Here is a 12481-nt window from a genome sequence, read left to right as displayed (position 1 = left end):
GTAGCCAATTCAGATACGGCTTTTAGTGGGTTAATGAAGCCTCGATGCTAGCTGCTAGTTAGCAATATCAGCTGATGCTCCGATTTCTACAGGTATGATGTTCCTCTGATTGTGGTCTTGATTAACTGGTAAGTGGGAGATCTCAAAGAGTCAGATCTCTCAGTCCAACAGTCATGCCTGTCTCACCTTAAGGGATGCCTATTGCTAAAGAAATGTACCCAGCAGACAATAGAATGGTGTGCAAAATTAGATGTGCCTCTTCCCTGTGGACACTTATGAGGTAAAAACCTAATTCATCAATGAATGTGACTGTTGCTAAAACTAATAAACATGGATGCTGTCTCAATTGTTGCTTATTTTTTATTTCTCTCTTACTCAGAGTGTAAGACGCAAACGCATAACGTCATTTGGCACAGCCAAATGACGTTATGTCCTTGGGCAAGGCACTTCACCCTACTTGCCTTGGGGAGAATGTCCCTGTACTTACTGTAAGTCGCTCTGGATAAGAGCGTCTGCTAAATGACTAAATGTAAATGTAACCTTAAAGGTCTATCTGCTTTGTTCCGAAGGATCAATTGCTGACAATAATAAGTAGGCACCTACATCCTTGTTAGAATGCCAACCTGGGCTTCATGATTGTCCTTTATTCAAAATGAAATTATTCAGAGTGAAAATTTGTTAACTAAGAATAAATTACCATCAAATGTGACTTTACAGCAATTCCCACCACGAAGTAGGACACTGCATTTACAAAATGAGCATTGCCATGATTAGAGACCCCATTGGCAAAAATCTATAATGTAGCAGCACAATTCATTGATGGGGTAAGGAAGAATCTTGTCAACAATATATGTTGGCAGTTGAAAATGTAATTGCATTTAGAATAATTTCTAGGATAATAAAGAATCAAAAGAGAAACTATGGTGAAACAAAGACCAGCAAAGAACGTTAATTACAACAAAGGATTTGCTGCTTTGAAAAGAATGGCACATTTCTTTAAAGGATGTGCCATTTTGCATGGATTTCAGATGAACAACCAACCAGCTGTTTACACAGAGTCGATGCTCTGAAGAATTCTATGGAGAATTGCAAGATGATGCAAAAAAGTATAAAACTTGTAAAACACATGCACATGTCCAATGGTTTTTGCACATGCAAAAAGTCCTAGTTTATCACATCACATTGTATTTCTACCCTCATGTGCCGATAAAAGATTGATTATATCATACATAATGATTCTAATCTTTGATTTTATGCTAAACCATTGTCACATAAGAAATTCAAGCCTATTAGGAATGATGTTGTAATATAATACCATTGGGGCCATTTCTGGCACGGTTGTATTCATACTTGTTACCGGCAAATTTATAAAGCAGTGTAGCTTGGTCCATTATCTCAAATATATACCAAAGTCGGCACAAAGAGGGAGAACTATATCACAGTTAAATGTGCCTCCACCAAGGTTTAACCATTAATGTTATTGCACTTAGCTGGATGAAGTGAGCTTGAAATAGCTTGAGGATTCAGTCATCTTTATTGCTTTTTAACAGCTAGAAGGCTAACGCTACTAAATCAAAGGAGGAAAGGAAATGGCTGGCTATTTTTTTTTTACCTGAAATTTTAAGGGAACTCATTATTAACAAAAGAAACTTTGCTTCTTCACTAGTAGGTAGTCTAATGTGTAATCTCATCAGTAAGACATGCCATCATTTTTTAGTAGCATGTGCCAACAGAATGCCATTCACTGCTGATTCTAAAATAGCAGTCTTGAGTAAGTTTACAGTATTTTCCACTTCCTTCAACTGCCAAATTAGGGTGATAACTTTAGAGTAGTGATTCCACTCTGTGACTTTATCCATACTTTACCCCTGCCGGACTATGTTGTATTCATGGTGACATGATGGCAAAAATCACTCAACATGGTCTGATGAGTCTAACTAAGAGGCTAAAAGGACAGTGTTCGCCAATTCTCCCTACGAGGCCTACTTGGCCACTCTCTTTTTCCCACAGTCCTTGAAAACTGTTGGGGGTAGCATTACCAGGACGTGCAATGGCTAAATAGCTTGGAGGTTTAGGATAAGCAGTCAAAACTCTTAATGCCTCCTTTGTTAATGAGTAGAACGTATTAGTGATCTGTGTTGGTTAATTCTGGAGTTCCTCAAGCTCAGAGGTACTGATTGAGCGAGCAGAAGCTCTCTTACCTCATCTCCACGCTACTGCCAAGCCGAGATTAAGGGGATGAATGTTTCAGGAAAAAGATCACATGCGTTCTTGTGAAACTGGAGTCTACTCACCGACATGGTGCCTTAACTGTCAGTTTGGTTGTGAGTTGCTATCATGCGGTGAGGACTTTAGAATAATTGGTTATTTCTTGACAGTGTCATTTCTGATCAAGGGCAGACCCTTTAGTTTCAGTTTATTTCAGGGTACCTTTGGCACTCCCACCCAAACTATGATCCATATCTTTCAAAACGGACCTTTTGTCTAAAACAGGTCAGAAAGTAAAACCGAAAGGGCTAGTATCCTCTGGTTGATAGAACGGAAATATCCCCTTTTACCAGAAGAGTGGGCTCACAGGAGCCTCACCCTGACTCCAGTCTGGCTGCAGTAGAAGGATTTAGTGTGTTTAGGCCTGGGGCTGTTGACTCACCCTGGTTGCACCCCTTTGTTCTTGTTCACATCGATGGTGGTGATGGAGTGCTTGGCCCCGGACTGCACTTCCCAGTCGACCTTCCACTGGGCATTCTTGGACTTGGTCTGGAGGAGATTCACCCCTTTCTTTGCCTTCACCCTGAACAAACGAACAAAAAGAACTGAATGTTTTCTATCAACAGTATGTAGATCTTTGTAGTGATTGGACAGAGGTAGTCACCTTTTACATATTGTGGTTTCTCTGCCACAGTAATAACTCAGTAGCAAAAGCAATTTTAAAGACAAGTCATTGACAGTGAATGTAGAAGCCAGTGTCGTGATACATTGAACCTGAAGACAGAGGTTTCAATTCTTTGTAATTCTGGAACCACAGCTAAAGCATAGGGACAAATGCTTCAATAACAATCAAGAGTAATCCCCACTCAGTCAATTGCACACTTAACCAATGCAAGATAAAACCCCACTCTATATTCCTCTGTCCCTCTTTTTAAGTGAGCTTGAATATTGCACCAGTGTTTTTTCAACACTATGATACATTCCTCTGACTATGATTAATTTCCTTCATACAAATGAGAGGGGATGAGGTATTACCCTCGGGTGCAAAACGTGAATTAAGCTCAACATTGCCGCCCCACAAAGCCGATTAATGAGTAAGCATAACGAATCAGATAGGTACAGCTGTGACTGGCAATAAGCACCGTTTCTCTAAGACTCTAAGCCAGCTTCACCCCTCTGATCGAGGCGAATGCTGTGCACCATGAACAACTTGGGCCGAGACATGACTATTACTTATTAAATTCCGCACAGATGCCTTCTGCCATGGCAGCTTATATTAGGGTGTTGCACTGAAGTGGCTGAATGTTGAACAGAACCTATTAGGTCTAAATGCCCTCCAATCCTCCAAGGCTGCATTTCTGGAAAAAAAAACTCGATATTATCAGTTGAAAATATCAGCGTATTCCTCTGTGTAAACTCACATTCTTTCATGAACGTGTTTGGTTTAACCACTGGTGTCCATCCTTAATGGTCTGAGTTATTTTGCTGTTCTAAACATTCTCAGATATTTCAGCAATCACCTTGCTCTCATGCACTCAACTAAGGTGTGTGTATGTATGGTGGAGGGGGACACTTCACAGAAGCTTCAGATAACACTTTAAAACACCTGTGTGTGTAATGGGTCTAATGCACCGAAATGATAACTTCTGTGTCCTAATTGGAAAAAGAAAAGTGGGGAACCTGCCAGGAAGATAATTGTTGTCTGGCAGTGACAAATATAAAACTAAATCCCAGATTTTTGGATTTGAATGATCTGACAATACAGTGATGTGTACACCTACAGTTCAAGCAAGCTAACCTTGTGAAACATCATGTCACGCTGAGAGGTGGGGTAGGACCCAAATGCAGGAGAGTATGCAGCCATGTTGGAAAAAAGGGTTTTATTCTCAAAACGGGAAACAGCTAGGGTACTCACAGGGACAGGTATTGTAGGACAAGTCAAAGACTGGACACAAAACAGAAACCTAAATACACAGAACCAAACGACACACAGGTGGACACAATGACGCTAACGAGAACGAGACACAGGTGAAGACAATGACAGGGAAACACTAGGGCAGGGCAAAACCAAAAACAAGGGGGGCACGGCTGTGGCCGTGACACATCGAGAGTTACAAGAAAGATCCAACACATGGAGGAAGATCATACTAGTAAAGCTTCCACCAAAAAATAAAAATATAAATCTTAACCATATTCAAAGGCTGGCCAGAAATGGGAGACAGAAATTCATTGAGGGACAAATCTTTTACGGTGGATTAACCCCCAACTGGTTTTCAAACGCTCCCTCTTTGCCTTTGAACTCTTGCCCGCTGCACTCACCTGATAAAGCTTCAGTGCTACTTTGAGGACTGACCATGACGATTGGGGTTGGATGGGGGGTGAGGGGTGACAGTTCCCTTTTAAACACAGTCTTGGTTTAGTATTATCTGTGACTCGATGCTCGCCACATGAAGAAACGCCCGTATTGATGATTATGGTACATTCTTTTCTCTGAGTTATTGTCTTTGTTCCACAAAAAAAGGAGATCTCTTATGTGTCGAAGTGTACCACAGGTTGTGGTGGTTAGAAAACTGTGAATCTGCAAACACAGCTTGGGTTTGTTTGGTCTGGGATGAGTGATAAATCTCTATAGTCATCATGACACTATTCCAGCATAGCACCATGTGACACCTTCACTACAGCACTGTGTCGGGGTTGACTGAGGCGAGACGAGAGTCTCGCTGCTGAATGTTAGGAGTTAATGTATGACCTAATTCATGAATAACAAGGAGTTGCTTTCCTGTCATTCTGGGTCAAGCTAAAATAGCTATTGTGTTTGGTTAGCTGAAGTCCTTATGCTGCAAATTTTGGATGCCCGACCATTAACTTACAATCATGATTAAACTAAGAAAATTTTAAACACCAACACAGCATTGGGTTTTAGTAAACTAACATCACTATTTCTGCCATATACTTCACTTTTCTCAATTTTCTTCTTCATAGGAAGCTCAGGTATCAATGCCACTAGACCCGATTAACAATCCAATGCCAAATTAAGCATTTTGCGACAAATACTCTGTGTCCTGCCTGCCACACAGATTGCACTTCAGTTTTTGGCAGCAGCTTTCAGAACAACAAGCTGTGGCAAGGGATACCAAAAACAAACATGTAACCGTTTTGGTGGCAACAGCCCATGGAAGACTCATACAGCCACCACCTCTGGACTACGACCCAGATGTAGCCTTCACGACAGTCCCCTCGGCACACCTCAAATGCGCAAATGCACACAAAAAATAAAATAAATAATAATAAGGAACTCAAATGTCAGCACTGGAATGTCTCAGAGGCATTTGCTGCACTCCCTTCTGCATTATTGCAAAATACCGAGTCTCTCCCGACAGCTAAATTTGGCCAGCCAAGCCTTTTCCACTTATCTGTGGACAGAAGCTCCATTAGTTTCTTCGAAGGGGCACTTTACAGACAGCTTGACTACTTGTGGTTTTGAAGTCACAACCAATCCCCCATTTCATGACAATATATTATTTAAGTATTGATACATGCTTGTTCTTGCCCTGTGCTTGATTTTCAGCTTGTTCTTTAACATGTTGTACCATGGCTCCAGACTAACTTTTTTACTAGGTGCACTGTAGCGCTTAACTGAAAATGTTGGGGGTACAGGCAGAACATTTAGGGGCACAGACCTTAAATCGAACTTCTACGCAATTTCTTTATGACCAAAATCTCATATCCAGATCCTGTCATATCCCGATAGCAATAAGTGCATATCACGATATTGCACATTTTCTTTAAATTCATTGAATAAATAGTTTATATAAAATGACCACATAGAGAGGCCAATTTCGTATAATGTTTGTATTATGTACTTGACAAATAAAAAGGACTTAGCTACTCATATTAGATTTTTCTCATTTTTAAGACAAAAAAAGCCTCAGGAAATGTTATCTATCACCTGGAAATATATGAGTGTAGCAGACTACTTGTAGGCCTACGTAATTCACTCGACAGGTTCAAGTGGACACTGCACTTTTAAGGGCGCAGCGAGGTCTGTCTTACGTTGTGGGTATAGCTAGCTACGTTCTCTGTTAGAAAAGTATTGGCTGTTTATTTATTTATTCGTTTATTTGTCAGGGACAATGCAGCGCACATTATTACATACATAATTATCACATATAGATGTGTTGCATAAAATGTTTCTAGCCAATAGGCTAAATTGCAACCCCAGTCCCTGGTCAGGCCTTTCTAAAAAGATATATATCTATTTTTTAAGAACTACATAGTGTGAGTTACACAATCAAACAGCAGATACATATTTGGCCCTATCTTGCACTCAGCGCAATTGACTTTGTACACCGACGCATGTATCATTCCTATTTTGCATCCGGCGCACAGCGGACTTTTCCCTCCACAGAAGCACGTCGGTAAATTAGGGAAGGAACTTGCGCTCCCGGGGTTCAGCGAAAAGAGGAGGCGTGTTCCGGTGCAAACGTTCCCTGGTGCTATTTTGCAGTTTCAGAAAACAATTCCGCCACAGACCAGGAAAAACGTAGTCTAAAGTCAGTGGCTCGTTATTCAGATGCTATTTTAAGGGTGCATGCTTGGCCTGTGCGCACTGCTGGCGAGGCCAGGGTCTTCTTCCTGCAAAGCTGCGTCACATTGTTTTGATTTATTGTATGGCTGTGTTACATTTCTTTCAGTCAATGATTAAAAAGATTTTCATGAGAAATCTGTATGTAGGCCTTATGTGAACTTGATTTGTAACAATTGCGGCAATTTCCTCCCACGCCTGTTCAACCGAAGCTAATTTGGGTGGGTTTCTTCTCCCATCCCAAAACAATGTCACTTCTCTGTCTTTTACGGCCCTGACGAGAACGTTGGTATCCTCGGCTGTAAACCTCTCCTGGCGTGCGCCTGGCAAATCCGCCATTATAATGGCAATCCGCCATGGAACAAGCGCGCCTGCTTTTAAAGGGAATGTGAGATGACGCTCTGATTGGTTTATTCCACGTTACGCCCAAACCACACCTATGAGTAATGTAGCTACTTCAAACCAATCCCTTTTGAGATTTGCATCGGGCGCAAGAGTCATTTATCCCGCCGGTATAATAGCAACAGCGCCGGAGTCCCGCCCACAAAGTTACTTGAGTTTTGCGTTTGATACGTGCGTTTCAGATCGTTAAAATAGGGCCCTGTATCTGTCATACCATTGTATTGAAAAAAAACGTGGATTGATAAACAGCCAGTCTTTGTAGGCCTACTTCATTATAAGAGGCACACAGCTGTGTGCCAAAAGGGAGAAGTCTGCCGACCTCTCATCTTTCCAAGTCCTTACAGGAGCATTTGTGCGATTGCAAATAACTGTTGTGGCGCGACATGTTTTCATTTATCCACAAAATCCTCGCTATTTGCACAGTGCATGTGCCTGCTATGATCTGTAACAGTGACCGGTCCACCTTTCTACATAACCAATTAAACTTCAACTTTAGATTCTTAACTTTAATGGAGATTTTAGATCCATTTAGATAGCGAGAAGAGGTATTGTAGTAGGTTTTGAAGAATTTGCTCTCAGCAAGCAGCTTGATGTAATGTGTATCAAAAACATGACTTTCATTCAGGTGCCTCTCTGTAAGCCTTGAATGGCAGTCAACAAAGCCATTATTTCACGGCTGTCATGACAACTTTGGATTAGCTTTACTGTGTGCACTGCTCGCAACAATAGTGGAACCTAGTGAAGGGGACCCACATACACTTTGCAACCCGACACAAGGACACCTTTTCACTCAAATGTCAGACATACTGCTAATGCTAACATCTAAGACTTTCACACTTTAACATATGAAGGATTTATGTATCCAGCTTTGGCAAAAATGTACCACCTACTATATACTGACACCTAATTATGTTCTTTGAAAACTGGTGCATGACACAAAATCTCACGAGACAGAAATGACATGGGACAAGAACTCGAGCTGCAAAGGAGGGATTGAGCTTGGTTGTGAATTGCCGTAGGGAGAAAGCACATGCTGTCCTCTCATTATTGTAGGAATATGATGGAGACGTCAGTATGGGGCTGTTTCAGGCCCGTCAGCCTCACTAGGTAGCCATGTGGACATTCTACCATAATTGGCACCGGAGCAGTCATCGAGACAGATGTTCACTTTGCATGGAGACACGCTGTGCCACAATGAGATCTCATGCTCATCATCCCAGCCAGACTCTTGTTTTTGTGTGTGAGTGTGTAAGTGTGTCTGTGTGTGTCCAACAAGACTCGAGGACAAATTGAAAGAGGGGTCGCCAGCCAACGGGATTGTATTATGAGCATCTTCTATAATCTCTCGCTGAAAAGTAAGATGATAAAGGGAGGCAAATGGCACCGTGCGACTCCACAGTTTGGATTTACGCTAATCTGATGAGTCATCCACAGAGACAAGGGACAAAGAGGAGAGGAATCATTTTTTGTTGTTCTATTGAGAGGCTTTTCAAATATGCAGGGCTGAGAGTACAGATTGTATTGTGGATGTGACATAACTCTGGTTACCATTGTGTTTTCATCAAAAACCTTTGACTGAAGAAATATTAGAAAGTAAGAATTCCAGGATGTTCTGCCTTCCCACCCCAAAAGATCAAATCCCAATTATATCACACAACAAAACTACATGGCAACTGACTGTCTGTTGATGTTAATCATTTTGGGCTGGGTTTATCAAGTTGCTCCTAGACATAACAGCCCCTGGAGAAGGAAAAACAAACTACGACTCCAACAGACAACCAAGGCTACTTTGTTACCATTATGACATGAGTTTCAATGTCAGTTTAAAATGGCTCTTGACTACCTAGAGCAAAATGCAATTATGAGACTGCAAACAGAGGCAGGCTACAACGCTGTGGGTCAGGGCTGGAGAAAAAAAGCACACATCCTGACTTCTGTTGTGGAAGGATGACGTATTCAGCCCCAACAGGGAAATTCCCCTCTATGATCCCTTTTTGTTGGGATGCAGAAGCCAATATTCATGCAAGTGGTGCTGGGTAGTGCAAAAATAGTCACATACACACATAACCCCCACACACACTTGCAGATACGTGACCCCATAAACAACTGCAGAAACAAACACACTCACGCACACACACACACACACACACACACACACACACACACACACACACACACACACACACACAGGGCTGTTGGAGGCGACAACGGTGGCCCTCCTGGAACACAATTATTCTAAGTAGTTTTCCCATCAGCCACAGCCATGAGCGGAAGACCCTCGGGTGAGCCAGAACCTTTCTGTAGAGCCAATCGAGAAAAAAGCCGCTCTCCAATTTATTTGATAAGGCGAGTGGAACTCAGGCCTGCCAAGAGAAGCGCAGAACAAGAAAATCAGGGCCTCTCTGAAATCCAGTTGCTGACATTTGCTGTTGCTGACAGAGTTCACATCACTATCCATACATATAATTATATTTTGGCCCAGGCTCCTGTAAGAATATGGGGGTGGGGCGGACGAAAATAAAAAAAAGTTCCAAGAGTCCAATGGGATTGCTATTAGCGAGCTGTGTACCAGCAAACAAATCTTCCGATAGATACAGTAAAAGCTAAACAAAGGCAATATGTTCTACTTTTCATTGAAATACATTTAAAACAGTCTCCACAGAGGGGAAGATAGACAGAGCTCTCTGTGGCAAGACTACAAGGACCACAAAGCAGAAAGCATTGAATAGAGAGGCATTCTGTGCATAAATGAATACTACTGGGATAAAAGCAAGTTGTCACATTGTGATTGGATACCGAGGCTCTGTGAGGTATTTGCATATTTATACACTTGACAAGGTAAAATGATTTTGCAGGAGCCTTGGCGATTACGAGAAGGCAGTTGCGAGATTAAGCATTGGAGAGAGAATTCTATCATTGATATGCTGCTCACTCAGAGCTTCTTCATTCCGTCTAATGCCCCATTTCCTTTTTCCTGTTCTCTCACTTCCCTGGCGATCAAAAACACTGACGACATACATTCATAAGATGGAGGCTAAACATGCATTTCTGAAGACCAAGGAAACATTTTGATTATATCTGCCACTGACTGAACGCCATGGAATATGAAGGAGAATTGATGTGAAATACAGAACGGAGGGCTGTTGATGGTTGGAATCTCGCAATTTGGGTCAGGTGTTTTGTGGTAGACCACACACACATCCTACACACCCAAGAGAAAATGAAAAGAAAACAGGAAAAGAAGATAAAGACTCCTTTCAATTGATTACATTATTATGCAAGACAATGGAAGTGTACACTGGAAATTGGCAGGCGAATGGCTTCCCAGCACAAAGCCACAGGTTCTCTGGAACAACAGTGTGTTGCTGCTAGGCTGCAGAAATCAGGCCCCTGCTCTCCCAAGGAGCCTCTGTTTCATCCTCTCCTCTCATGCACCGACACTCATTATGTTCACACTCCTCTCTGTAAGCCCGCCCGCTTCCTCAAGACCGTCTCTCTCCTCTTCCGGCTTTCACACTCTCTCCACTCCATCTTTCCCCTATCCTTTTAAATAAATCACTTCCAACACACAGCTGTTCAATTAAACTTTTACTAGATATGGCTGGGGGCTTGTCAGTCTAATCAGTGCTCGGTAGGGAAGAAAAAAAAAGGTGATTCAGACCGCTAACCTGAATTGTTAACACCCTGATAACCTCATGTCATGTTCAGCCTGTATTGACCATGGAACTATATAGATAATGGCATCTTCATACACCCCTCCCAAATCGTCTCCTCCTACACAGTGGAATGAAGGGCCATCCCCTGACAAATGGTGAGTGGACTCAACAGTCTGGAGTGACCCAGCTCGTTTATTAAGCATGTGAGCCTGAACCAAAGGGGCTTGCCTGAGTGTGGTTGGACAGTAATGTTGTCAGGTGGCCACCAGGTGGCCATCTGCATTCTGGGAGGGCACTTCACTCAGGATTAGGAGAGATGGGGGGGGTAAAGATAAGGGTACTGTAGGAATGAAAACGCAGATACCCACTCCAAAGAGGACGCTGATACTGACAGATGTGGACGTGTAGATGTGATTATACTTGAGTCTGTTTAGAGGACATGTTCCACACATTGACAGTAGGTTGGCGTCTACAGTAAAACTCTGTGCATCAGCATTACGAATTAAATAAAAATGGCCAAATCCAAGTGAAAGTAACACACATCTCTCTCCCAACTCTGGGCAATTTCCCTCCATCAATTGTTCCGCGCTTTGAGTGTCTTTATATAGTTTTTGAGTAGCGACGGACCTCTTTGCAGGGCCTCTCTTCAAACATGTCATTTTTGCTTTGTAACATGTGCAGTTGGTGCCCTGGTAGGGTAATGGCCTTTTTGGGGGGATTTTTAGAGGTCCGCGGATGCCCAAACAGACCCTACATGTCCACCCTAATGAACATTTACGTCACATGAACCCTTGTGGACCCGTGCGTACTCGCAGACAGTAAAATACTGGAGCACAGAGGGTAGTAGAGTCTGTACACCAGACTTCACACTGTACTCACAGAGGCCAAACAGGTTTTCTCGATTCAGAGCTGCACTGCATAGAAAATGTGTACATTTTATGGATATGAAACGTTTCTAAAAAGCGGTTATGAAACCAAACGACAATTAACTTGCTCAGTCTGGTCTTATGTGAGTTGTAGAATAAATCCTTTCCTGTGACTCGAAAGAGGGACATCGATAGATAAACGTACAGCAGGGCTATTTATACTGTGCAAGTGAACAGCAGGGAGGCAAAAAAGTGTATTAGCCTAAGTCACCAGGAGAGCAGGAGCATTACTCCCTGTGGCCTCAGACTGACCTCCACGTCCCAACGTGCCTCTGGTTAATATACCCCCTGACCTGTCCTCACAGCAACCTCCCCTTAATCTACTTCCCCAGGCTCCGGTTAAATCGCTCTGCTTCATCTAGCCACTATCCCTCCCTCACCCTGTCCTTTCCTCCCCTTCTTTGCCTTTATCCTCCTCCTCCACTCACTCTTCTTCTCTGTCTCTTCGAAGCCACGCAACACTAATTGCCTTGCTCGCCGAACGATCCAAACGACCATGCCTAGAGTGTACCGCTGATGAGGCTCTGGTCGTGTTCAGCTCAGTGCACTCTGGGAGTCGAGGGGGACGCTCTGGGCTTGGGGACGGAAGGATGTGTGGACTTAAGGTCCTCAAACCCTCAAGAGTGCAGAGGGTGTGTATTGTGACAGCCACTTCCTATTTTGCAATGTGTGTGTGAGTGTGTGTGAGGGTGGGGGGTCTCAAA

The 12481-nt window shown here is 42.8% G+C and overlaps 1 protein-coding gene across 1 annotated transcript in view; it reads right to left on the bottom strand.

Annotated features, from left to right (window-relative positions):
* Nucleotides 1-12481, bottom strand: part of tmem132e (transmembrane protein 132E) — a 52861-nt gene that overhangs the window by 26247 nt on the left and 14133 nt on the right. The window contains exon 3 of the mRNA XM_067257297.1: nt 2651-2791. Within this exon, the coding sequence (XP_067113398.1) occupies nt 2651-2791 (141 nt within the window). The remainder of the gene's footprint in view (nt 1-2650; nt 2792-12481) is intronic.

The sequence above is a fragment of the Osmerus mordax genome, chromosome 19 (genome assembly GCF_038355195.1).
Source record: "Osmerus mordax isolate fOsmMor3 chromosome 19, fOsmMor3.pri, whole genome shotgun sequence".
Classification (NCBI taxonomy): domain Eukaryota; kingdom Metazoa; phylum Chordata; class Actinopteri; order Osmeriformes; family Osmeridae; genus Osmerus; species Osmerus mordax.
This window is presented reverse-complemented; position numbering and strand designations above follow the sequence as displayed.